This window comes from Podarcis gaigeae (assembly GCF_964106915.1).
Source record: "Podarcis gaigeae genome assembly, chromosome: 13".
NCBI lineage: Eukaryota > Metazoa > Chordata > Lepidosauria > Squamata > Lacertidae > Podarcis > Podarcis gaigeae.
Genome location: NC_139689.1, coordinates 21,812,773 through 21,837,798, shown reverse-complemented (window position 1 = coordinate 21,837,798; position 25,026 = coordinate 21,812,773). Strand labels below are relative to the sequence as shown.

At 46.4% G+C, this 25,026-nt stretch overlaps 2 protein-coding genes across 5 annotated transcripts; one reads left to right on the top strand and one right to left on the bottom strand.

The window, feature by feature from the left end:
• The first annotated feature begins 336 nt into the window (after positions 1–336).
• On the top strand, positions 337–13,434 carry PRODH2 (proline dehydrogenase 2). 2 transcript variants are annotated; one of them, XM_083708107.1, is made up of 10 exons: positions 337–552; positions 1,632–1,825; positions 6,403–6,523; positions 7,160–7,243; positions 7,354–7,434; positions 7,532–7,678; positions 7,827–7,993; positions 8,779–8,889; positions 9,682–9,770; positions 9,894–13,434. In XM_083708107.1, exons 1-10 carry the CDS (start codon positions 394–396, stop codon positions 10,061–10,063), a joined length of 1,323 nt encoding a protein of 440 aa, XP_083564233.1. In that variant the 5' UTR covers positions 337–393; the 3' UTR covers positions 10,064–13,434. The 2 variants fall into 2 exon arrangements, with proteins under 2 accessions (XP_083564233.1, XP_083564232.1); XM_083708106.1 differs by having other exon boundaries at positions 337–645.
• LOC310829530 (calcium-binding protein 5) lies at positions 12,432–25,000 on the bottom strand. 3 transcript variants are annotated; one of them, XM_083708108.1, is made up of 8 exons: positions 24,870–24,993; positions 23,058–23,150; positions 21,385–21,506; positions 19,681–19,711; positions 18,624–18,767; positions 16,787–16,896; positions 14,692–14,839; positions 12,432–12,825 (listed from the first exon to the last, which is right to left on the bottom strand). In XM_083708108.1, the coding sequence occupies exons 3-8, from the start codon at positions 21,445–21,447 to the stop codon at positions 12,800–12,802; spliced, it is 522 nt and encodes a 173-aa protein (XP_083564234.1). In that variant the 5' UTR covers positions 21,448–21,506; positions 23,058–23,150; positions 24,870–24,993; the 3' UTR covers positions 12,432–12,799. The 3 variants fall into 3 exon arrangements, with proteins under 3 accessions (XP_083564234.1, XP_083564235.1, XP_083564236.1); XM_083708109.1 differs by lacking the exons at positions 23,058–23,150; positions 24,870–24,993 and adding an exon at positions 24,735–24,821; XM_083708110.1 differs by lacking the exons at positions 21,385–21,506; positions 23,058–23,150 and having other exon boundaries at positions 12,686–12,825; positions 24,735–25,000.
• Between the last annotated feature and the right edge of the window lie 26 nt (positions 25,001–25,026).

Sequence of the window (25,026 nt, the reverse complement as noted above, 5' to 3'; positions counted from 1 at the left end):
TCACAGCTAAGGACCGATGGATTGCAAGTGTGGAATAAACGTTGTAGCAGTAAAATGGCCTGTTCCACAAATCGAAGTGGTCAAGTAGGTGATCCTTCAAATAATGGGTACCCTTCAAAGAAACGGCCTCCGATGGGATAAAACAGTTGACTGCCTTGGAGTGCTGAAGTTTAATAAATGACTTCTCCTCAGCGGTTTTTCTACCCTACTAAGCTGCTCCCCCTCCACCTGCCCCCACTAACCTGCTGAGGCAGCACCTTGTCGGCTGGGTCTTGCACTTTTTTTCTACTTCACCCCTCCCGTCGGGGTTTCCTGCTGGCCCCAAACGCTGTGGGATAGGCAGCAGGTGCTACACTCTGTCCAGAGCCGTGGCCCTCGGACGGAGCTGGCGGCATGCTGAGCTGCGGGCCTCGCTTGCCGCACCGTAGGCTGGCTTCCCTCTGGGCTCCCCAAGCAGTTTCTTCGAAATCTACATCTCCCCAGCCAGTCCCCCAAGCTGCTGCGAAGGACCCCACGCCTGCCCATCTTTCCCTGAACTTGGACGATGGGAAGGTATTCCACCTGAAGAGCAACTGGGAGCTCACTCGGGGGCTGCTGGTGTTCCGACTCTGCTCCTCCCCATGGCTGGTTCAGAAAGCGCCCACGGTGAGACCGGGGGGGGGGGCTTGGATCGTGACCCGCTGCAGGTCACCCACCCGCTCAATCAATTCATTTCCAATCACCACCTGTAGCTTAAGGGGTGCCCCACAGTGCTTTGTTGTGGCTGGGGAGAGTGGGGTAAGTTAAGGGTCTTTGAGTCAAGCTGTGGGATGGGTCTGAACTGTATTCCAAAAGGAGTCTTGTTTCACCTTGTCTGCGACAAATTGTTGCAGCGTGAAGCGCTGCTGCTCCAGAGCCCAGTCACTCAATTCCCTTCCCATTCCTGCTGGTTCTTCTTGCCCACCCCCACTCCTCCAGGAGCCAGTCAACATTTCAATAGGTGCTGAAGATTCGTAGCCCTCATTTGCGATCAGCTGCCCCTTCCCATAGGCCCCCCCCCCAATATTTGTTGAACTTCTGCAAGCCTTGCGGGACTCCCCGGCCTGATGATACTGCTCTCTTGTGTGTTGATGGGACATTTTGACTCCAGAAGCACCAACACACACAAAACCAACATCAAAAATTATAGGGAACAAGCAGAAACTGCAACAAAACGGTGCAGAATGCAGCAATCCTCAGGATTCCCAGCTGCTCCATTCCACAACCCCCCCCCCCAGCATTCCAGTTTTGACTGAGCACCCTCAACCTCAGCGAGAGGCTTTTGGTGGGGTGTCACTCCCACTTCAGTTTCCTCCCCCCTAAAGTTTATTGAGGTACTTCTGCAAACTGTGATTCCCCCAAGGCTACTGATATGTCCTTCCTGTGCAAGGTTGCTGTTGTTTTGGCTATGTGAGCAACGATGCTCAAAATCTGAACACTGGTAATGGAGGGAATGATTGTGCCATAAAGTTTCGATCCCACTTGATGCCTGAAATGGATCCTTAATTGGCATCCTTGAACACCTCTGCCATGGCCTATTTGTTAGCCTTTCGGACTCGCCGTCGATGTCTACATAGAAGTTGTTCCATAAACCTTTTATTTCTCTCCACCAGGTCCTTTCCGTCTCCCGGCGGGTTCTGGGCCACCGACTCTGGACTTCTGTGCTCCGCCTTACGCTGTACGGACAGTTTGTTGCTGGCGAAACCCACACAGAGGTCAAGGAAACACTGCGACGGCTCCGGAACTTGGGGATCCGTCCTCTCCTTGCTGTCCCCATAGAGGAAGATGTGGGGCAAGCAAAGGAAGGGTGAGTGCTGGATGAGAAAAGGGGGGGGGGCATGATTTGGATAGCCAAAGAGAAGGCTGTGCCTTGATGCTATGAGGAGAAGCCTAGGCAGGCCTCGGAGACAAGTTCTCTGACAGGGGTTTAAAGGCTAGCCACATGATTTAGCTAAAACTGGTGAGAGGCTGGTGGATTTGATTCAGCTTCCCACTTAGTCCTCTGTACTCCACTCACATATGATTCAAGCATAGCTCGGGACGGATTCATATCAGCACTGGAATTAGGGTGGTGCAGGCGGCTCTCTCTCACAGGGCCCCAACCCAACATTGAGAAGATCCATAATCAAGAAGATCCATTTGGGGCACCAAGTTTTGGCCTTACAACAAAAGATTACGAAAGTCTGCCCTTGCTTTGTCTTTTACCTCTGTGAGCGTGTCACACTTTCTTGGCGGATAAATGAGCTAGCTAGCACTTTGTGGGGTGACCTAATGGCAATGGTGCATGTGGCCCCAGAGGATAACGATAATTTAATATTTTTTTTATTTGTACCCCACTCATTTGACTGGGTTGCCCCAGCCACTTTGGGCAGCTTCTGAGAAATGATAAAAACGCAGTAAAACAACAAACATTAAAAAACCTCCCTATACCAGGGCTGCCTTCAGATGCCTTCTAAAAGTCAGATACAGTATTTGTTTATTTCCTTGACATCTGATGGGAGGCATTCCACAGGGTGGGTGCCACTACCAAGAAGGCCCTGTGCCTGGTTCCTTGTAACCTCATAGTGAGGGAACTGCCAGAAGGTGGGGAGAAGTGCTCAAGTGCTCAAATGTCAAGTGAGGAAGCATGATTCACACATCCTTATCTGCTGCACAAAGCTGTCTTCACAACCTGTTTTTTTTTTATCCGGTTTGTGTTCAGGAAGTGGTTATCCAGAGGTTAGGTGCTAAGGGTAGCGATGCGTACTTTCACACACAGCAGATTGCAGCCGCTGCCAGTGCAAGATATAAATCATTCGCCCTTTTATCTCACACATGTGAAATCACCTCTTGCTGAAAATGGCAAGAAACCCCAAAACAGCCCCCTTTAAAATGCAATCTCAGAGTTTCAGAAGAGCACCGCCGGATGAGGGCCAGGCAGTCCAGATTCCTGCTTCTCACAGTAGCCAGCGCAATGCTGTCAGGCATAAAGCCTTCTCTGGCTATTCTCTGTGCTATACTGCCCCTGGGTCTGGAGGTTCTATTTAGCTGACATGATTAAGAGTTGCTCATAGACTTATCCTCCGTGAATGTGTCTGCTTTCTAAGAGCGCTTCCAGATGGAGGATTAATTTACAAATGGCTTGTTGGCAACAGCTTCTAAAAAAACTTATTGCGGAAAGGGCAAATCCAGATTAAATGGCGGGGGCGGGGAGTGCAGGCTGGCATTTTGGTCCTAACAGTGTTGTGTGGACACTGCGAAAAAACAAAAACCAAAACCAAAAAACCTTTCATGTGTGGAAAAGCTGCGAATAATAAACAGTCCATCTGGTCACAGTTTTCCTCATTATGGTGAGATGCATTGTGTTCTTAATTTAATTATAGGAACCATTTCTAAAGGTGCATCACCTACACCTATAAATTAGCCTAGGCAAATTATGCATATCTGTGTCCTTTTTTGGTGTGATTCGTAAGTGGCTTCCCTGACTGGAAGAATTGCCATGGAAGGGAAATCTTAGCTCTGCTGCTTTGATATTAATATTTGCGTTATTTTCGTACTGATTTCGTTATACGGCATCTTTTGTTGTTGTTGTTGCTTTAACATGCATTGTAAACTAGGGTTGCCATATTTCAAAAAGTGAAAATTCCGGGTGTATGTCAGCCCTATGTAAACCAACTTGGGATCAGTATTATGAATAGACTGCCTTAAAATAAATATTGAGGGTTGTAACCAACTTAGCTTCACTCAGAGTAGATGCATTGAAATTAATGGGTGTGACAGGTCCATTAAGTTCAAAGGGATTACTCTGAGTACAAGGCAATAACAATACAGTCTTAAATTAAATAGTTCATCATGCCAGCCTCAACGCTGAAAGGAAGAGTAGATAATAACCTGGGCAGCACAGGGCATTGAGCTGAGGGGACTAACAACAACAACAACAATATTTATATAGGTACCTACTGAGAAGATCCATTTAAATAGCAGCAGTACCAAAAGGAATTATTGTGAATATAATAAATATTTGTCCTTGCTCAGGGTACTGTATTGGTAAAGTCCTCCCCCAACCTGAAACTCTTTCTCCCTTCACATCTCTCACCTGTCAAAACTGCTAGTTGTGGAGATTCCATCATTTAGGCACCTGAAGATATCAGGGCTGCCATACGTCCAGATTTTCCTGGGCATTACCAGGATTTCAAAGCCGGAATTGACGTCCCGGGTGGGGTGGGGAATTTCCGAAAGGTGGCACTTTGTCCTGGATCTTAGGCAAGTCAATTGAAAAACCACGTTCAACAATTTTGGATGTTTCCTAAAAAACTGGACAATTTTGGTGGTTCCCTGGTTTTTACTTTTTGAAATATGGCGACTTTAGATACATATTTAGGAAAAATCCTTAACGGAAAAAGCAACGGCTGATCCCCCTTTTTGATAACATCAAACAAGGTCGCTATCCGGATCTGCTTCAGGCCTGAAGTGAAACACGCAGGTGCTTGACTGGGAAAGAAAGCAGGTGCAAAGAGAGACACGACCATCTTTGAACTAGCCAAACAACAGATTAATTTTGTGTGATAGTGTCCGTTGAAGCCAAGGCTGTATACATAGCACAGACTTAAAGCACCTTTAAAGCACATTCCTCCACCTGCCCTCACAATGGCGGGAACTATAGTTTTTTTAAGGGAGGCAGGGATTGTAGTTCTATGGGAGGTAGACTACAGCTTTAAATGCACAGTGTGTGTTCAGTCCCCCTGCTGAGTTAGGCTGGCCTTGGAACATTCTCTATAATGATTTGGCGGGTGTGTGTGTGTGTGTGTAGCTTTTCTTTTTGCTGATTTGTTAATACTGCTGCTTATTTTGCTCTCGGTCTTAGCTTAAAAACCCTCCAACTTTTTATGATTATTGGCATTGTTAGCCACCTTGTTTATTTATTTTTAATGCTTTTCATTAACTTTTTGTTACAACACATAAACACACACACAAAGATACGACGACAATTAAGAAACAAACTAAATAGAAAGCACAAAATAAATAACCTTAAATCCATACGCTCTTGCACATGGACTTATGTTACGCTACTTTATATTTCCCATTCTTATTCTTTTCTAGTAGACTTCCTACCTCCTCAAAATGGGTCTGTTTTCCTGTTTATTAAGTGGTTTCTTTCTCATTTCATCATTTGAATATTTTGTAATGGCAAAACTGACAGATACAGTTAGGGGACAGTCTAACCAAAGGTTCCAAAAAGAGTGGAGAGTGTATAAAGATTACCTAAAAAAACCAGTGTCCTCAAATCAAAACCTGGACTTCCTTTGAGTAATTTTCGCAAACCATAATATGGTCTATAAGTACGGTAGATGGAGAAGGGTAGACATGATTGTTAGTCACCTTAAAGCACGTGACTTCCCCCAAAGAATCCTGGGAATTGTGGGTTTGTTAAGAGCTGTGGGTTGGGAACTGTAGCTCTGTAGCTTGACCCGGAGATGTCAGGATTTGAACCTAGGACCTTCTGCACGCAAGGCTCTGCCGCTAAGCTAGAGTTCCTTATGGTGTGAGAAAAGGGGGCTATTGGCCCCCACCGTGCTGCTGATCAGCAACAACTATTTCTTAAACACAAATCGTCCACCCAACATTGAAGAATTTATCAAATAGACACATCTCATTTGACCCTTACTTCTCTTTGGGGAAACTGGCAACAAAAGCTTCAAGGGGATCATTGAACAACAGGACAGAGTGAAAGTGGAAGCTGGTGAGCAGATTGGAAGGAGTTGGCCCGGGAAGGTTTTCGGAGAGTTTGAAAGTGTTGCTCTTGACAGATGTTGCCTGCTGAGTATTTTCAAGCAAAGTGGTAGTACCAGAAGGAGATTCTGCACTGACTTTGGGATAGCTCAGTTGGTAGAGCATGAGACTCTTAATCTCTTTTGCCCAACATGGGTTCGAATCCCATGTTGGGCAAAAGATTCCTGTATTGTAGGGGTTGTACTAGATGACTCTTGTGGCCCTTTCCAACTCTGCAGTCCTATGTACTGTGTATCTGAAGGAGCATCTCCACCCCCATCATTCTACCCGGACACTAAGGTCCAGCGCCGAGGGCCTTCTGGCGGTTTCCTCACTGCGACAAGCCAAGTTACAGGGAACCAGGCAAAGGGCCTTCTCTATAGTGGTACCTGCCCTGCGGAACGCCCTCCCACCAGATGTCAAAGAGAACAAGAGCTACCAGACTTTTAGAAGACATCTGAAGGCAGCCCTGTTTAGGGAAGTTTTTAATGTTTGATGCATTACTGTATTTTAATATTTTGTTGGAAGCCACCCAGAGTGGCTGGGGAAGCCCAGCCAGATGGGCGGGGTATAAATAATAGATGATGATGATGATGATGATGATGATGATGATGATATCTGCTTTTCCCCAACCAGGGAAGACTGGTATGACAAAAATGCCCAATCAATGCTTACCTGCCTGGATCTGTCTGCAGTTGGTGCCATCAATCCCATGATGCAACTGAAGGTGACAGCACTGATGGCAGCTGCACTCTGCGTGAGTATTGTGCAATTATCTTCTTGGGCATGATGTCTTAAAAACTATTTGCTCTAGAGACTGGTGCCTCTGCTTGCTTCTCTTGCCAGCCCCCTCTCCTCCAGGATTCTATCATCTCAGTCCGGCCCTTATTTTTGATGCATAGGACCTCATTCTGGCCCAATTTTTGTGAAGGGAAGGGAGCTAAGGTAAAGGTAAAGGGACCCCTGACCATTAGGTCCGGTTGTGACCGACTCTGGGGTTGCAGCGCTCATCTCGCTTTATTGGCTGAGGGAGCCGGTGTACAGCTTCCGGCTGTACCTTCCCGCCGGAGCGGTACCTATTTATCTACTTGCACTTGACATGCTTTCGAACTGCTAGGTTGGCAGGAGCAGGGACCAAGCAACAGGAGCTCACCCCGTTACGGGGATTCGAACTGCTGACCTTCTGATTGGCAAGTCCTAGGCTCTGTGGTTTAACCCACAGCGCCACCCGCGTCCCAGCTAAGGTAAAGGTAAAGGGACCCCTGACCATTAGGTCCAGTCGTGACTGACTCTGCGGTTGTAGCCCTCATCTCGCTTTATTGGCCGAGGGAGCTGTCGTACAGGGAGCTACGCTGCTTTTATTTTGGATTACTTTCCCCTGCTCCCTTTGCAGAAGACCATCACCCTGCATTTGCAAGAGCAGGAGACCAAGTCGGACCTGAGCGTTGAGAGAGTGGTGGCTGCCATGAAAGGGGAGGTGAGGAGCCTTTCCGCCACTGCCTTCAAGGTGGATTACATTTGCTCCAAAGAGAGCTAAAACTTTATTTGACCTGTGTATTATCTCCAACTGTTCTCCTGCCCCCACAGGAGCTGAACTTTGGCTGCCTGACCCAGGAAGAGAACCACCATTTCAAGAAATCGTTGAGGCGGTTCAATTCTGTAGCGCAGGTACTCTAAGGGGGGGATGGAAGCAGGGGAGCCCAGCCCTGGCGATGGCGTCCATTTTGTTCTGGTTCTCATCTTCCCAACCTCTTTCCATCTGCAGTATGCTGTGGAAAAAAGAGTCCGTGTCCTGGTGGATGCAGAATACACCTACATTAACCCCGCCCTGATGCTTGTCACCATGGCAATGATGGCTGTCTGGAACACCCAAAAGCCATGGATCTGGAACACATACCAGGCATATCTCAAGGTGAGTTCCTCCCCCAGAAACAGTCCTCCTTCTATCCACCTTACTTCTTGGAAGTAAGGAAGGTCTGCTCTCACCTTGACAACTCAGTGGTATTGGAGGACTCCTTTCTTGTTCTACTACAGTCTTTGGCCAACTTGTCTCCCTCCAGGACACCCTGGAGCGGTTGAAACAGGAAGTCGCCCTCACCGAGTGCTTGGGTGTCTGTTTCGGAATGAAATTGGTCCGGGGGGCTTACCTGGAGAAAGAGCGGAAACTGGCAAAGGAAGAAGGATATCCTGATCCTGTGCAGCCCAGTTGGGAGGCTACCAATGAAAAGTGAGGAGGACTCCACCCTGTTCCACTACTTTGCGGGTCATTAATACGAGGCATGGGAAGAGAAGCTGCCTATGGTGTCTTCCTTCACAGTGTGACCTAGGATGGTCCTTTATGTGGCAGAATAGTCTATTTGAAGGGCTGCCTGTTCCAAATCTGGTTTAAAGATAAAGAACCATAAGAAGGGAGTTCAGGAGTGGCCTTGAAATTGCCCATCACTCATTAGCACACATGGATAGCAATGTGAGGTCACTGGGCTGCGTACACACAATCGACTGAAAGTAGTGTACTTTTCCGTGTATAAGACATGGGTTGTTTTTACTAAAAAATAATGTTAAAAAGGGGGGTAGTCTTATATATGGATAGTGCATAGGGGGAATGTGTGATTGGTTACTGCCCCCAAAATAGAGGGCGTCTTATATACAGAGGCAAGTTATACATGAAAAAATACGGTATGTTTAAAGCACGGGGCTTCCCCCAAGGATCTTGGGAACTCTGGCTTGTTAAAGTTCCTGGGAATTGTAGTTCTGCAAGGAGGTAAATCTACAATTTCCAGGATTCTTTGTGGGGAGACATGTGTTTTAAATGTGCGGTGTGCATGCAACTGCTATTCTCACTTGAATTAGACGCATTGCATTTTTCTATTATCAGTTATACAGTAGTGATTTTTTAATGTCCATCCATCCATATAAACCAGCCTATACAAATTTGATGCACGGTCCACCTCTTTCATTTTTTGCCCCCTCTGCTTCATTCTCTTGCCCTCTTCCTTTTTTTCTGTGATCCAGTTACCAGCGCTGTTTGGATTTTGGTTTGGATCAAGTGTCTCGAGCCAGGGGAAGGTTTGAGATGATCGTGGCCACACACAATGAAGCATCCGTGATGCACACTGTTCAAAGGTAGGGGGAATACCACAAAGGGGAAGTGAGTGGGGTTGTCTTTCTACATAACAAGCACCAGCTGGCTTGTCCACCAGTTCTGATGGTTTGGAGATATGGGTACTCTCTGAAAGTGGGGGAGGGGGAAAGCCTTGGAAAACTGGCTGCCTTTTATCTGGAAGGGAGCCTCTCCACACTGCGACACACATACATACACAATTGTATGTGTAAGCACTGTTCTCTCCATGCTTCAGGGTGGCATAGCGCTGCCTTTCTGACATTGGCAACCAATACTCCAATCCATATCCACCTCTCAGATCTATTTGCATGAAAGCAAGCTATATATAAGGGAAGTGGCATACTGCTATCATGACATGCCTAGGAGCAAAATATTGGTTGTCAGAGGTAAAGAAAAATCAGCACACATCGTCTGGGCAGACAGCACATGCATCCTTTCAGGAGGAGGACGTTAGGAACCCGAGACAACAGCAGCAGAAGAAGCCCCATTCACATTATGGAAAGCCAGTACACAACACACACGGCCACCATTGGTTAATGTAGAAATAATACTTCCATTGTTTCTTACAGCAACCCTGTAAAGCTGACCCCATAATATTATCCCCATATTGCAGATGAGGGGTTGAAGGTGAGATCTAGCGGCAAGCAGCTCGCCTAAAAAACCAGCCAGCGTCTTTGTGACTGAGCTGGACTCCTAGCCCTTGTAGCTTACAGCTTATGCTGTTCACTGCTATGATACTCTCATAACTTCTCCCCAACCTGTTGCTGAAATGTGCTTATTTTATCTCTTTTAAGGATGGCAGAGATGGGCATCGACAAGGGTGCTGGACCGGTCAGCTTTGGGCAGCTGCTGGGCATGTGCGATCAGATTTCCTTGGCGCTAGGTGAGTGTAGTGTAGACCCCGCTTCCCACAGACACTCTCCACACCCACAGCCACTTCCGTTCCTCCTGCGATATCGTCACCTCCTTTCTTTCTCTCTTTTTAAAATCTTGTGCCCAAATCTAGGCCAGGCCGGTTATGCCATCTACAAATCTATTCCTTTCGGCTCTGTGGAAGAAGTAATCCCCTACTTGATCCGCCGTGCTCATGAGAACCAAAGCGTCTTACTTGGGATCCGGAAGGAGAGAGATCTGCTGCAAATGGAGCTTCGGAAACGGGTTCTGAGGCGGCCTTGAGGGAATCTAAATATCCCAAAGAACTACCCCACCTCCCAATGCTTATTCATGGAACCAGGGCCCTACATTGCAATGTCTCCAGCTCACTTCCCTCATGATCTTCATGGTGGAATAAACCGCCCTCTGGTTACCTGGTTTCCAGCATCCCAAAGCCCTAGATTTATGTGTTGGGGCTTAGTGATGTGATGGGCTATAGTGTTGTCAGGGTAGGACCTTGTGATATCATGGAGCCAATAACTCTAGAAAGACAAAAACTGAACCCTGCCAAATATACGAGACAGGAGAAAGAGCCAGAAATGTGAGGCCTGGGAGTGGGGTAGAATTAGGGGGGAAATGCTGAAGTTTTTATTTTGAAGATCTCAGTGGGGGTAGGGAATGAAAGTTTAGGAAAACACACTGACAAGCAAAACTCTTATGCAATGCTTTCTCTTTCAGAATAATGAGTGGTTTAATTTTTTATAACCAATTACACAGTTGCAAAGGTCTTGGATTCAAGAGTAGTAATTTGAGCTTGGCTGGTGGCCTTGAGATCTAGCCTTGCTGCCCTGAGACCTTCAGCACGGATCCCAAAATCTGAGAGTGTCTTCAGCTCCCACTTACTGTGTGCTTGCTGCATTGTCAGAACTGGGTTTTTAATCCATCTTCCCATGATGTTATCCCAAATGCATAAGTATCCTGTCCTTTGTTATAAAGCACTACTGCTTGAAATGTTGTTTCTCAAACCAGCTTTACACCAATTGGAGTCCTGTAGCCATTCAGATTCACTTCTGTTCATGTACATGCCAGGGGATGTTGATGGGACAGGGAACATAAGAAAAGCCCTTCTGGCCAATGGCCCATCACCCAACACCCTGCACCCAGAATCCTATTCTCACAGTGGCCAATCACAGACGCCTATGGGAAGTACCCAAGCTGGACATCAGCACAAGTTTTTTTGCTATGCAAAGGTGTTCACACCCCAAACCACCTGCCCACCCCAAAATGTGCTAAAGGAATTCCACACAAGCAATAACTGGGTTATTTTTACAAATCAGATCTTGTGTGTTAAAAGGGAATCCAGATTAGGTGTTTTAAATAAATAAAAAGAGTACAGGCTGGCATTTTGAAAACTGTGATTACGTGTGCATACTACGAAAATCATGTATGCTGTTGCAGTGGCTCCAATCCCAGAATAAAGGCTTCTCTGCCTAGAAGTGTCCTGTGTCCTCCTGTCCTGACTGGCTTGGTTTGGTGCTGAGCCACGCAAGGCCAAACTGCAAGCCAGGTTTGGGAGGGCAGTGCACAGATGGGGAAGAGTTTTTATATAATAGGCTTAACCAAATTTGTGTATTAGCGAGTTGGACTCTCTGAGGAGAAGGTACGTTAGTCGATGTTGACTCCTGCCATAGCATGGGGCTTGGACTGGGTCCTTTCCAGCTCAACCATTTCGTGATTCTCTGTGGGCAGGAATGACTGGATGACAGATCCAACAGTTCCACATTGCCCAAAGGTGCTAGACAGGGCAGATAAAATGGGATTTTTGCAGTTGTGCCCTCCAGAGTGCTGCGATGGTTAGGCAGGCTGCCTTGTGTCTCTCTGTGAAGAGAACTGGGCATCCACAACAATTGGGGGTCTGCCTGTGTTTCTGGATGGTTAGAAGTGGCAGGAGAGGGGGTTATGACTTGGCTTAACCTAAATCAGGAGGGGTTGGGATGGGCCTTGTAGGTTTATCAAGAGAGCTCTCCCCCTTGCTTCCCCATAACTGCAGCTCCGTCCCAGAGTGGTCTTGCAGCTGGGCTAAAAAGCGTAGCAGCCCTGAGGCAGAACTAAATCTGTTTGCCCCGGAGTGACCTTGGCACATCCTTGAGGGTTTGCCCGCTGCTCCGCTTCCTCCTCTGCCACCCTCCCTGCCACTGTGATTAGGGGAATGGAGAAGTGGAAGTGCAGCAGCTGTTTCGAGCTCCATGACTTTTAATCTGCAAAGGCTCATTAGGAGGAAACAAACAGTCCTGGAGTTGCAATCCTTTGAAGGGGCTCAGATAGCCAAAGAGCCAGGAGTCTGAGTCTTCTGCTCCCTCACCTTCATTGCTCCCCGCCCACACGATGATGATGATGATGGTGGTGATCAAACCTAAGTGTCCCGCTTCACCAAAGTCCCCCTTCTAGAAACCTCTGGCCTTCCTACGCAGGAGGGTCCCTGCTTCCTCCTTAATCTGTTTATTCCTGCCCCATATGCTGCCCTTCTGAGCAGCGATTAAAGCGGATAAGCCGCTTTGGGCAGGGCCAGACGTGGAGCTGCCAGGGTGTTATTCTGACCTCTGCGGATGCCGGCAGCAGTGGGCGGCTCCAGTCGACGTGCCACAAAAAAAAGCCACCCCCACGCGGATCCTGAGCGATCCTATACAAGGAAGTCTTTATTGTACATGATTGCTGGAGGGGAGGGAGAGGTAAGGCAGGGCGTTGCGCTAGGAAGCGATCTTCCGGGGTGGTTGGACCAGTTGTGGGATAGATTTGACGAATGCAGCTGCCCGGTAATAAGGGATTCCTGCAGGGATTGGACTTTGCCAAGTGAGATGCTTGCCCTCCTCTTAGGGAGACGATCCAAGAACGCACCCCCCCTGCCAACCCACCCCTTGCCCTGCTCAGTCTCTTGTGCAAACGGAGGTTTGACCTCCCCTCCCAGTTCTCACTGGGATTTGATGTTGAGCTCCATACATTCACACATTCATTGGAACCAGAGAGGGGTGGGCGACTCCATCAGCGTGACATCATCCTCACAAACTCTGTAAGGCAAACGTCAATAAACACATCAGTATGGCTGGAGAGCAAGGTCCAAGAGACCTGGCTTCAAATCTACGAAGACTGCTGAGTGCTCCCTCGTCCTGACCTACCTCACAGGGCTGTTGTGCTTATCCAAAGGGAGATAAATGGCTGTGAATGCTACCGCCTGCTCCTTGGAGATAAATGTGTAATTCACATGTAAAATAATGGTGCCCTGGTTACCAATTTGCTACTGGGCCAGGTTCAGGTCTTTTGTGTTAATTCACAAAGTCCTGAACAACTTTAAGGACACCCAGATTCCATACTCTTCACTTTGATCACTAAGACCTGTGGATGGGCACTCTTGGTGGTCCTCCATGCCCCCAGGATTTGGCCAACATTTACCAGGGTTTAGTGCAGCAGGCCCTGCCCTGTGGGACTACTTGCTAATGGAAGGTCAGCTGGAGTCATTCCTGCTCTCTCGTCTTTCAAAACTTGTATTATTCAGACAGGCCTTTGATATTTTTACCAATGAGTTTTTATTCACATATTGTTGATGTTTTTACTACTGCTATTTGTAGTTATTTCAATTTAGTAAGAAGATAAACCTGTGCTGGGCATGCACATGATATTATTCAACTATTTTGGGTGTATCGTTATTTGTTTCATGTTCTGTTTTGTCTAGCACTGAATTTAATTATCTTTGGAAGTTCTCAAAATATCTGTTTTTAACTACCTTCTGTCAGTTACCAGTGCAATCCAAACTGTGCAACAAGGTAAGTCTGGGGAAATTCTGCTTTTACATTTGCTGCTTCACCTGCATCATTTAGGTTATTTGTGCTGGAAGCTGGTTGTGCTGTCATAGTAGCCTGAAATATCCCCAGAATCTGTATTCTGAAATGACCTAGGTCCTGTTACCTAAGCATATAAAGAGGAGGCCGCTGGAACAAGCCAGTGGTTCGCTTAGTCCAGCATCCTCTTCTCAGGGGTCAACCTATGGGAAGGCCACAAACAGAACCTGAGCTCAACAGCACTCTCCCAGAATGGAATCTAGAAGCATTAAAGGTAAAGGTAAAAGGACCCCTCAACAGTTAAGTCCAGTCAAAGTCTACTATAGGGTTGCGGCACTCATCTCCCTTTCAGGCTGAGGGAGCCGGCATTTGTCCACAGACAGCTTTCCAGGTCATGTGACCAGCATGACGTAAATCACTTCTGGCACAACAGGACACCGTGACGGAAACCAGAGCACACGGAAACGCCGTTTACCTTCCTGCAGCAGTGGTACCTAATTATCTACTTGAACTTGCATGCTTTCAAACTGCTAGGTTGGCAGGAGCTGGGACAGAGCAACGGGAGCTGATCCCATTGTGGGGATTCGAACCACCGACCTTCTGATCAGGAAGCCCAAGAGGCTCAGTGGTTTAGACCACAGCACCACCTGCGTCCCTCCAGAAGCATTACTGCCTTCAACAGTGGAGGTAGAACATAGCATTCAGGGTCATTAAGTCTTGCCTGGTATCTTTGGACAACTCCCACACTGTGCTATCTAGTGCCTGTTTATTAAATTAGTACGACAACCACCCCGCCAATGGGGCTGCAATCCAAAAACAGGGCAGGTGGAGCAAGGAGGCTGGGTGGTCCAGCTCCTGGTTTCCCCATCACCAGCAGCTTTCTTGACAGGTGGGCTGTGTGCTACCATCTCCATGCAACTGGAGCAATCCAATAACTCTCTAACCCTATTATCCAAGCCCATTTAAGCCTATATCTTTTCAGCCTGTGCTCCTAAATCCCATCTCCCCAGACCTTTAAAGCTTTTAACCTCTCACCTTGCATCCCGATAAGCCTATAATCTCTTTCCATCAATCCTATATTCCCCGATTGCATCTCACCCTCAAAATCCACCGTCCCGTCTCCATTGACGTCGGCTTCCTTCACCACATCAGCAATCTCCCGGGACGTCAGGCGCTCACCCATCAGCCTCTGCATGGCCTGGTACAACTCATCCAGAGTGATCTCGCCATCCCCGTTGGTGTCAAACTGGAAATGGGGAGAGGCATGGTAGTTAGTTGCGGTGAGAGTCAGCATCCTTAATCTGAATAGGAGCAAGAGGGCGAAGCTTAATGGCAGGAGATGCAGGACAGATGAGAGGAAGTACCTCTTCATGCAGTGGGTCGTTAGCATATGGAACTCATTGCCACAAGATGCAGTGGCGGCCAGTTAACCTGATCCCATTTTAAAGCTAACGGGAATACAGTGGTACCTCGGGTTAAGTACTTAATTCGTTCCGGAGGTCCGTACTTAACCTGAAACTGTTCTTAACCTGAAGCACCACTTTAGCTAATGGGGCCTCCTGCTGCTGCTGCACCGCCGGAGCACAATTTCTCTTCTCATCCTGAAGCAAAGTTCTTAACCTGAAGCACCATTTCTGGGTTAGCGGAGTCTTTAACCTGAAGCATATGTAACCTGAAGCGTATGTAACCTGAGGTACCGCTGTAGATCTATCAATAGCTATCCGTCAGGATTAATAATAGGAGAGAAATCCAATTCAGTTTGCATTTAAAAGGTGCACGGTCTCATTCATGCATTCCAAAAAGATAAGGAAACCAAAACGCAACCATCTTTTACAAAAGTCACATTTCCCCAAATTTTGCAATGCCGTGCTCCAGCCAAGAAATGTATGCCCAAATGCACATGCAAGGGTAAAGTGTGCATAGAGAAGCACATGTCAGTGAAAAATAATGGAGGAAAAATGCATTAAGGAAATATAAATATTAGTGAAATATTAGTGCTGTCCAAAAAAAAGGAAGTGTGCCAAAAGGATTTGCACCAAATGGTTGATGGATTTTCACGAGAACTTAAAAAAGTAGAACCTCCAAGTGCAGATGCAGTACAGCTCTGAAAACCACAAGATGAGGAGCAGCAGTGTAGGCTTTTGCCTTCCTGCCCTGCTTGTGGTCACCCGGTGGGTCACTATAGTAAGTAGAACACTGAATTAGATGAGAGTGGCCACTTATGGACCACCAAAAAAAGCGGACACAGCTGTGAGTAAAATTCCGGTGTGGTAACATATGTATAAAAGCAAATTTATAAACAAAACAATTTAAATACAAATACAGTACACCTCATGAAGTATGCAACCAGGTAACTTGTGTGGCTGTCTATCTGCTTCCAGATGCTAACTGTTGATGGGCAAATTAAAGGATCTTTCTCTCCCTTAAATCAGACGTGGACCAGACAGTCCTTCAGATAAAGGAACCCTTTAAAGTACTGTTCCCCTGACAGTGCTTCCGGCAGAGGACTTCTGTAAAGTAAGAGAGATTGTCTAGACCTTTGGTCTGATCCAGGAAGTTTCTTCCTCTTTCTTCTCTTATTTTTCTATGGAACTAGCAAGGTTGGCAGAGAAGGGATAGTCATGGTGAGTGCTATGTCACATCCCCAGCTTTTGTGGTGGTGGGGGGAGTCGATGTTATCTAGTTGGGGAATAAGAAGTTGGGGAATGAGAGGTGTTCAAATTTCTGGGAGGGAAAGGAGACATATGACAAGCTGGGATAAGTGAATCGGTACATTTCAGCGTCTCTCAGTTTCTCATTTTTCTAGTCTTAACCACTTCTCCACATTTCCATATCAGATTGTGGAGCTGGGAATTAAGTCATCGTGAAAATTCACCAGCATTTTAGTATGAATTTCTTCTAATGTGCATGTTTACCTATGTAATTTTGCCCAATACACACTTTTTTGCAAATCCTTTTTCCCAAACAGAATGCACTTTCATATTTCATTTCCACTAACAAATGCATTTTTAACCCTAATTCGGGGAAGTGCGGGTTTTGAAGGGATGGCTGCTTGTGCATTGCTGCGGAAAGCGCGGTAGATTTGTTAGATTTGCCTTTGAGTGAGAACGGAATCAGATTTCTGCCCACCCCTGAGAACAAGAAACAAGGCTGAAAGAACTCCAAAGTCCTGTCCAATCCCAGACCATCTTACCTCCTTGAAGGCATCCCTCATTTCCTGAAGTCCGATCATGCCCGCCGTCTCTGCCAGCAGCTTTGGGGTCATCATCTCCACAAAGTCCTCGAAATCCACGCGCCCTCCAACTGCAGTGACCACAGTCAGGTTAATTTCTTAGAAGGCTCAGATATCTTGGTTTGCCCTTCAAGTTTCCTTACATATCCCTGATCAGCAGCCGGTTTTGGGCTGCATATACAGCATACATTTAAAGCGGATGATTTCCCCCTAAGAATCCTGGGAATATAGTTTGCTAAGGGTGCTGGTGATTGTAGCTCTGTGAGGGGTAGACTACTGTTCCCAGAATTCTTTGGGGGAAGTCATGTGCTTTACGACCTAATATACTAAAAAATTCAAACTAAACTAAAGAGATTAGATAGATGATGATAGATGATAGATAGATAGATAGATAGATAGATAGATAGATAGATAGATGATAGATAGATAGATAGATAATAGACAGATATCTCAAAAGGGGGGGGGGACAAAAGAGAAAAAGAATGTAAGATACATTAATAATAATCCTCATAGGGTCATCATATGATCCTCATAAAACACAAAATTATAAATATAACCACACATATGGAGAGTTGAATCCTCCCACCAGGGAGAGCTTCTCCTTCCTCAGTCTCTCACCCTGAGAAAAGCCATTTTGACCTGCCTCCCATACAAGTCAGCTCCTTGTATGTATCTTCATTTATCGTGTGTGCGTGTGTGCATGTATGTATTAGATATATGTATATGTATATGTGTGTGTGTGTGTGTGTGTGTGTGTATTAATTAATATTAATTAAGACATACACCTAGTTAATGCTACTGGAGAGCCACCAGAAATCAAACATCACACAAGAAAACCAATCAAAAAGAAAGAAAAAATAGGGGGGGGGACAAGAAAGAAGAGAAAGATAAAAGAAAGATATTTTCAGTTCCCTATCTGCCAATTGTGTATATAACCATTATCCAGAGTATTTAACATACTGTATTTTTCGCTCTATAAGATGCACTTTTCCCTAAAAAGTAAGGGGAAATGTGTGTGCGTCTTATGGAGTGAATGCAGGCTGCGCAGCTATCGCTGAAGCCAGAACAGCAAGAGGGACTGCTGCATGGCAATCCCTCTTGCTGTTCTGGCTTCAGGGATAGCCGCGCAAAACCTCTTCAACAACATTTGATTCAGAATATTTTTTTTCTTGTTTTCCTCCTCTAAAAACTAGGTGCGTCTTATGGTCAGGTGCGTCTTATAGAGCGAAAAATATGGTATATACTCCAGAATCGTTCTAGCTATGAATAATATCTAGTTACTGTGTTGTTGTTGTTTTCCATCCTGTGGGATTGTCTTTTCCCAAAGTTGGTTGGAGGCCTTGGGGGGGTGGACTTTTGGGCCTGTGCTTTTTAGGCACGGGACTAGCAGAATCGTGGGTGAGCCTTAAGTCCAGCCACTGCATCACACAGGAAGCTGCCTTGCTGCTGCCTACCACCGGCTCCACACAAACCTCTTTTCCCTCTGAAATGGCAGACAAGTCAAGGGCTGGTTGAATCTCAGTCAAGCTGACAGTGGCCATCCTTAGAGCCCGTTGGAGACCCAGGAAGTGATACCAGGACTCCCATCGTCAGCCTTCCTCAACCTGATGTCCTCAATATGCTCTGGGCTACAATTCCCAGCAGCCCTTGCTTAGTATTGTTCATGGTAAGAGATTATGAGAGTTGTAGTCCAAGACTTTTAGAGGGCCACCAGCTGAGGAAGGTTGCCTTGTATCTTCAGTCCAGCACCATTCTTTATTGAAATATTCAACCCAGTCCTCGGAGACCAGGCACTTACGATTCATGTTGATCTGCTGCGACAGTTCGATAAGCTCCATCTCGGTCGGCATGTACCCCATTGTCCTCATGAGGTTGCCCAAATCTTTGCAGCTGATATAGCCATCCTTGTCCTTGTCAAACTCATCGAAGGCTTCACGGAGCTCTGTTTTTGCAAAACAGGAGCAGCAAAAGTAGCAGCAAGGGTAGCAATAATAACTGAGTAAAGAAAACCTCTGTGTTGGTGGTTTTCCAGGTTTTTACCTCAGGGAACACTTCCTCTGGAAAGCCTGCTTACTCATGACCATTAGTCATGCTGGCTGGAGCTGATGAGAGCTGTTTTCCATTAATAAGAGGGAGGGTCGCAGGTTCCTCATCCCTTTCTTAAGGCCTCACCATCATTCCTCATGAACTGGGTGTGCAATCAATATCCCCTGTGGCTAGGGATGGGCGCATCTGTCCATTTCACTTTCCCCCAGTTTTTTATTTTTCCGAACAGTTCTCCACCTTTTCTCATCAGTTTGCCATTTTGTGCTTTTAAAAGGTCCTCGAGAAAATTCACCAGCATTTTAGTGTGAAATTCAAGTAATTTCAAGTGCGAATTTCACGTGATGTACACAGTTTTAATGAAATGTGGATCAACATAAACATTTATGCAAAGCGATTTCCCATGATATATGTCATTTTCACCAATATATGCATTTTTATGCACATTTATCCTAAAATATTTTTGTAAACATTATTTAGCTGGGGAACTACACTGCAAAATTCAGAGACGTGTGACTTATAAAGAAAGGCTGTGTTTCGTTTTGCTTGTTGTTGCAGAAAGTGTGAATTATGTAGGTTTGCCTTTAAATGCAAACTGGATTGAATTTCTCCCTCATCTATGCCTATATTACACTCCAGGGGAAGGTCAGTCATGGTTGGGAAACTCTTTATGGGAAGCTCAAACGTTACTGATCTTCCCATCAAAGAATCCCTCATTATCTTGCAAAGCAACTCAGAATTTCCCAGAACAATTAAAAACAACAACCCCAAAGCTGCTGCTCGAAATTATCACAAATGCCCATCCTACTCACCTTCAATTTCGTCAGCTCCCAGTTCCCGCTCCTGTAAGGCAGATGTAAAGTCATTCATAGCGATACAGGCACATAGGAAGGAAGGAAATGAAGAAGTCTTGGTTCACAGTCCTCAACCTCACAAGAAACTACTCCTTCCTCCAGAGCTGTAGAAAACAAGACCCCCAAAACCCTATTGCCAAACCAATCTCTCCACCCAACCCTTCCCGACGCCCAAACAAAGGCTCCTCTTCCCTAAGGCCAATCGAAATAATTGCACCGCGCTGTCAAAAACACAGCAATGCTCCCGTTGAGTTGACAGCTCAATATTTACAGGCACACAGAAGGACAAAGTGGATCCAGCAATGAACTGGAACTCTGCCCAGAATGACAGAGCCAGTGATCACTGTGAGATGGAGGAATGGAGAAGTGGGGTGGCGGGGAGAGAGAAACCCTACACAATCCTAAAACTCAGTGACAAAACCCCGGAGGTGCAGAGCCCATGGAGGAGCAACCATGTAGCTGCAGATGTTTGGAGAGAGAGAGAAAGGCTGAGACCATCTCACTGTGCTTTCTGATTCACAGAGACCCATCCTCAAAACTTCAAGCAAGTACAACGAGGGTGAGTCCATGAGCTGGCGGCAGCTGAGTGCCTTGAGGATCACTAGAGATGAATACACACCATATAGTTAAAGTACATTTCCCTCCCCCTAAGGAATCCCGGGAGCTGTTGTTTATTAAGGGTACTGGGCTCTGTCAGAGGTAAACTACAGTTCTCAGGTTTGGGGGAAGGTACGTTTTAAATGCATGTTAGGGCTGTAGCACACCAAGATATCATAATCTCCTCCACTACTGAGCCTGGGGTGGGACGGGACAGATAATTCATACTAAGGGGGAGGGAATTAGGAGATGGTTCACAGGACCCAGTCCCAGATACTTTGCCTTAGACTCCCTGCCCCCAATCTCCTGCCCCTTCCCTATTATAACCTTTAAAAAACAAAAGTTTGCTCACAAGATGACTGGGTGTGCTGCACCCGACAGTGCCAACAAGAGCCTCAGACACCCCCAACCATTTTAATTTGCCGGGCAGTTAATTTGTGCCCCTGTGACCCTGTGCACTGAGTGTTTTAGTTCCTACCCAACGCCCCTAAGGCCAGCTTAGCCCCCAACTGCCTTTCTCTTACATACTTTCCCAGCATTCAGAGACCCAGCCAGGTTATCTATTTGGCTGTGGTGGTGACAGAGAATAGGTTGTGAGAGGGGTGCTCCCACAGGACACGCATACATTTCCCATCATGTCATTTTGACCGAAAAGTTGGGGCATGTTTTGGACACCATCAAATAAAAAGAAAAAATGAGAAAACCCTGCCTGCCACAGGCAAAAGGGGAACGAGAGATGGCAGCATGTAAGACGCGTTGCCTCTTTCAAACCAACATTCTAGAAGTTAAATCGAGCCCATAGAATTCCATCTCCCTCTTGCTTCTCCAACGCACTAAATTTCTCCTCCCGGGACCTGGATCCTACAGAACACCATAAACTGCAAGCTGCCTTCGTGGAGCTGAGTCTGGAATCCAGGGGCTCCTCATCCCACTTTTGGTTAATTTCCCTTGCAAAGGAAAATGGAAACTCAGCCCTTGCTTTGGCTGACTGTTCCAGACCGTTTGCCCTGCCCACCTGGGCTGCTGCGCCCTCTTGCCCAGTCCCCCCCCCCACAATGGCCATACCCCCTGTTTCTCAGCAATCCCCTTGCGCAGGAAGATGCAGGCTGGTCCCAGGGTGTTCTGCATGGCGCTGAGTGCTGCCTGTCCTGGTCACCCTCAGTACGGTCCTTCTGACGCCTTGTCCCCTTTAGCAGAAGAAGAGATCGCTCTTATGGATGAGGATGTTTTATAGAGGGGAAAGGGGATAATCTCTCCCCCCCTCACTTCTGATCCTCGCCCCCGCTGTCCAGGCCTTTTTGTTCTCCTCCTGGCTGTGGTATCTGCAAAATAAATCCCTCCTCCCCTCCCCAGATTAACATCTGCCGCATGGTAAGAGCTGGCAGCCAGGACTCCTCAGGCTGGGCAGAGGAGCCAGAAGGGTCCAGAGAGCAATGGGATGGGGTGCAGGGTTCTGCTGTGGCTGTCTGGGAAAGAAGGAGTGGGATTTAGTGGCAGATTTGATCCAGAACTCTTCCTGGGTCCTTCTGGGACACCGGAGGCTCCTTCTGATGATTGATTCATTTGTTTATTTGTTCTGATTTGCTTGCTGGGTGGCTATATGGCAACGAGCGTTCATCTTACATTCACCCTCATTTGCTCACAGTGTTCATATGTCTTCCTATTAATCAGCCATTCATATTAGACTTCGTCATTCATTTTCCTGTCACTTTCCCAACTGCAAAAGTCTGATTTTTTATTTATTTAACAAGTGGATTTGTTGCTCCAGGGCTCCAGAGCGCTTTAATCCGCTTCAATTGCACAAACCTAAATTTCCCAGTACTGTAAGCGCTTGGATCCCTCCCACAGAAAACTGACAGTCTGGAGGCACCCCAAGGGCCAGTGAGTTAGGCTGCCAGCACGCCATGCTTTGAAGCACATTGTCCCCCCCTCCCCCGCCAAAGAATCCTGGGGGCAGTAGTTTACACCCCACAGAGCAACATTTCTCAGCACCTTTAAACAACTACAGTTCCTGGATTCTTTGGGGAGGGTTGATGTGCCTTAAAGGTATTACACACACACACACACACAGAGAGAGAGAGAGAGAGAGAGAGAGAGAGAGAGAGAGAGAGAGAGAGAGAGACTACTATGTAATTATAGTGCAGCGTGTTCTTTAGGGCAGCCATGTTATTTTATACAGTTAGAGCTAGAGTGCTTTGGGTAGGTTCTGGGGGACCCCCACCCCCACCCCTTTCCCTGACCACTTCCTTGGATATCTTTTCGCACAGGTTCTGCCTGTCACTGAGATGGTGAGAAGGGATCAGGTTCACCTGTAGTGTACCTGGGTTAAGACGCAGCAGCTGTCTCTACCAGGACAAAAAAGGTTGTGAACCCAATGTGTGTGTGTGTGTGTGTGTGTGTGTGTGTGTGTGTGTGTAAGATACTATAAAGTATCTTTATAGTGGTATGGAGTGTGGTGGATGAAGAGCATTGGTGGGTGTGGATAGGAAAATAAAGAGCATTTGTCTTTTTAAAATGTAAAGAGCTTCTTGTTTTGATGTGTATGTTTGTTTGTTTGTTTTAGTTTATTTCCACAAGTGGGAGTTGTGCTGAGATATAATCCTCACCAGGCAGGCAATGCCTTGTAAAGAACGGCATGGAAAATGAAACTAGAACTAGGGACTGAAGCAATGCAGGGACTGCATTAGTGCGATTATTAGGCATGTTGTATAGTCACTTTCGGGCAGTAAAAGAGTTACCGTTCATCTATGGCAGACTCTGGCATTCATTAAACAGCAGCGGCAGAGGCACCCAGTCAAGTATCAGGTGTGCCACACAATTCGGTCTGTTGTCTAGTGCATGAAATACGAGTCAAATGACCCCCATGGGTTTTCATTGATGCATTAATTAATAAATAAATTAGGCCTGCAATTTTCTTAAATTAATTGACTTGCGCTAAGAACTTTGGATGGGCAAAATAGGTGCCCCAGTTCTTCATAAATTAATTGTTAAATTGTTATATATATATATATATATATATATATATATATATATATATAGTTGTTTTAGGCAGGTGCTGGCTGCAAGAACTGGATGGCAGCCATAATATTTAGAAGAGACATTTTGCAGTCTCCCATACAAAGGAAGGAACTTTTCCAGGAGCAGAAGCAAATTTAATACCCCAACTAAGTAAAAGAATAACTGTAAGTATATAACCAGCCAGTGCTTTTTTCCCCGGGGGGGGGGGGGATGCAGGCAGAGCCGTAGCTAGGTGATCTAGCACCCTGGCAGAACCGCCCAGATTCGCCCCCTAGCCACAAATTAGCTCTTCTTTCTGCCTCTCATCCAACTCCCCCTCCCACCCATTCAATTCACCCTCTATTTAAAAACCATTTCTTATGAGGCAATAATCAATATTTATATTTATATTTATGGACATATTTTTAGCCATTTTTGCACGCACACACACATCGCCTGCACCCCTGGCGGGGGCCCACCTCACCACCCCCTAGCTACGGCCCTGGATGCAGGGGTATGCATGCCCCTAAACATTTTGTGAATCTTTGTACTTTTGCCCATTTACTGTATTTATTTTTCCCGATTTGAACTATAAAATTGTGATTTTCTTGAGTCAAAATGAGAGTACCCCTAAACATTTTTTTAGGGGGGGAGCACTGTAACTAGCTAATATTTCTGGTCAATCTAGTCACTTAGCAGAGATGAGATATTGATAGACTCTGAGCAACTTGGGTTGTGTAAACATATCATAACATCCACAGTAGAACAAAATCAACTCAGTCCATCAAAGGCCTGTGGAGGAAGGTGAGTATTTACCTGGCCCAAAAAGGAGTCAGTGAGTGCAGCAAGAGTATTGTTAACCCAGAAATAGAAACAAGAAGAAATTCCGACAAAAGAAGAATGACAGACGAAATTAATGGACTATGCAGAATTGGACAAAATGACAGGAAGGATTCAAAACCTGCGGGACCAGAGATTTACCGAAGATTGGAAGAAGTATATGAATTATTTGAAGAGCAACTGTAATCAACAAATTATGTTAGTAGGGCTACAAGAAGTTTTGTAAAGAGAAATATAGGAAGTGTTACAAAGTAGAAAAAGATAGAGATATTGGTTATGAAATGCATACTGAAAAGGACCTAGAATCATAGAACTGGTGACTTTGAAGGAACCCTGAGTCATTTAGCTCACCCCACCCCAGTGCAGGAATCCTGCCCACAGCCATCCCTGAGTGGGCTTGAACCACCAACCTTCTGGTTAACAGCCAGACACACTGACCCATCTCCCTCTGAGCCTCCCTTAGAGGAGGGAGCAGGAGACGGGTCTCAGATGAAGATCTAGGGGCCCGGGCAGACTCCGTTCACATCTCCTTCCCACTCTATGGACAAAAGCCAACTGAATTGTCGGTTGAATCTTACTTCAGTGGTGGCGGCACTGTACTTGTGGGGTGTAGGCTGGCTTGGAAGATGTGTAGGTAACGTGAAACAAACACTTCTCAGTGATCCCAGTGGCCCCTTCCAACTCCGCAATTCTACCATTCTGTCTTCCCACACCTGGTCTACCGCCTGAGAACACCTCGTTCTGGCTAGGGGCCAGGCCATCACTGTCCCAAGGGGAGGAGAAAGTGTGATGGTGGGACGTTGGGGGCCCTGCTCCCCTTAAGAACCTTTGGCTTCCCCTCGCGGCTGCCACGGCAACCAGGTGGGTTCT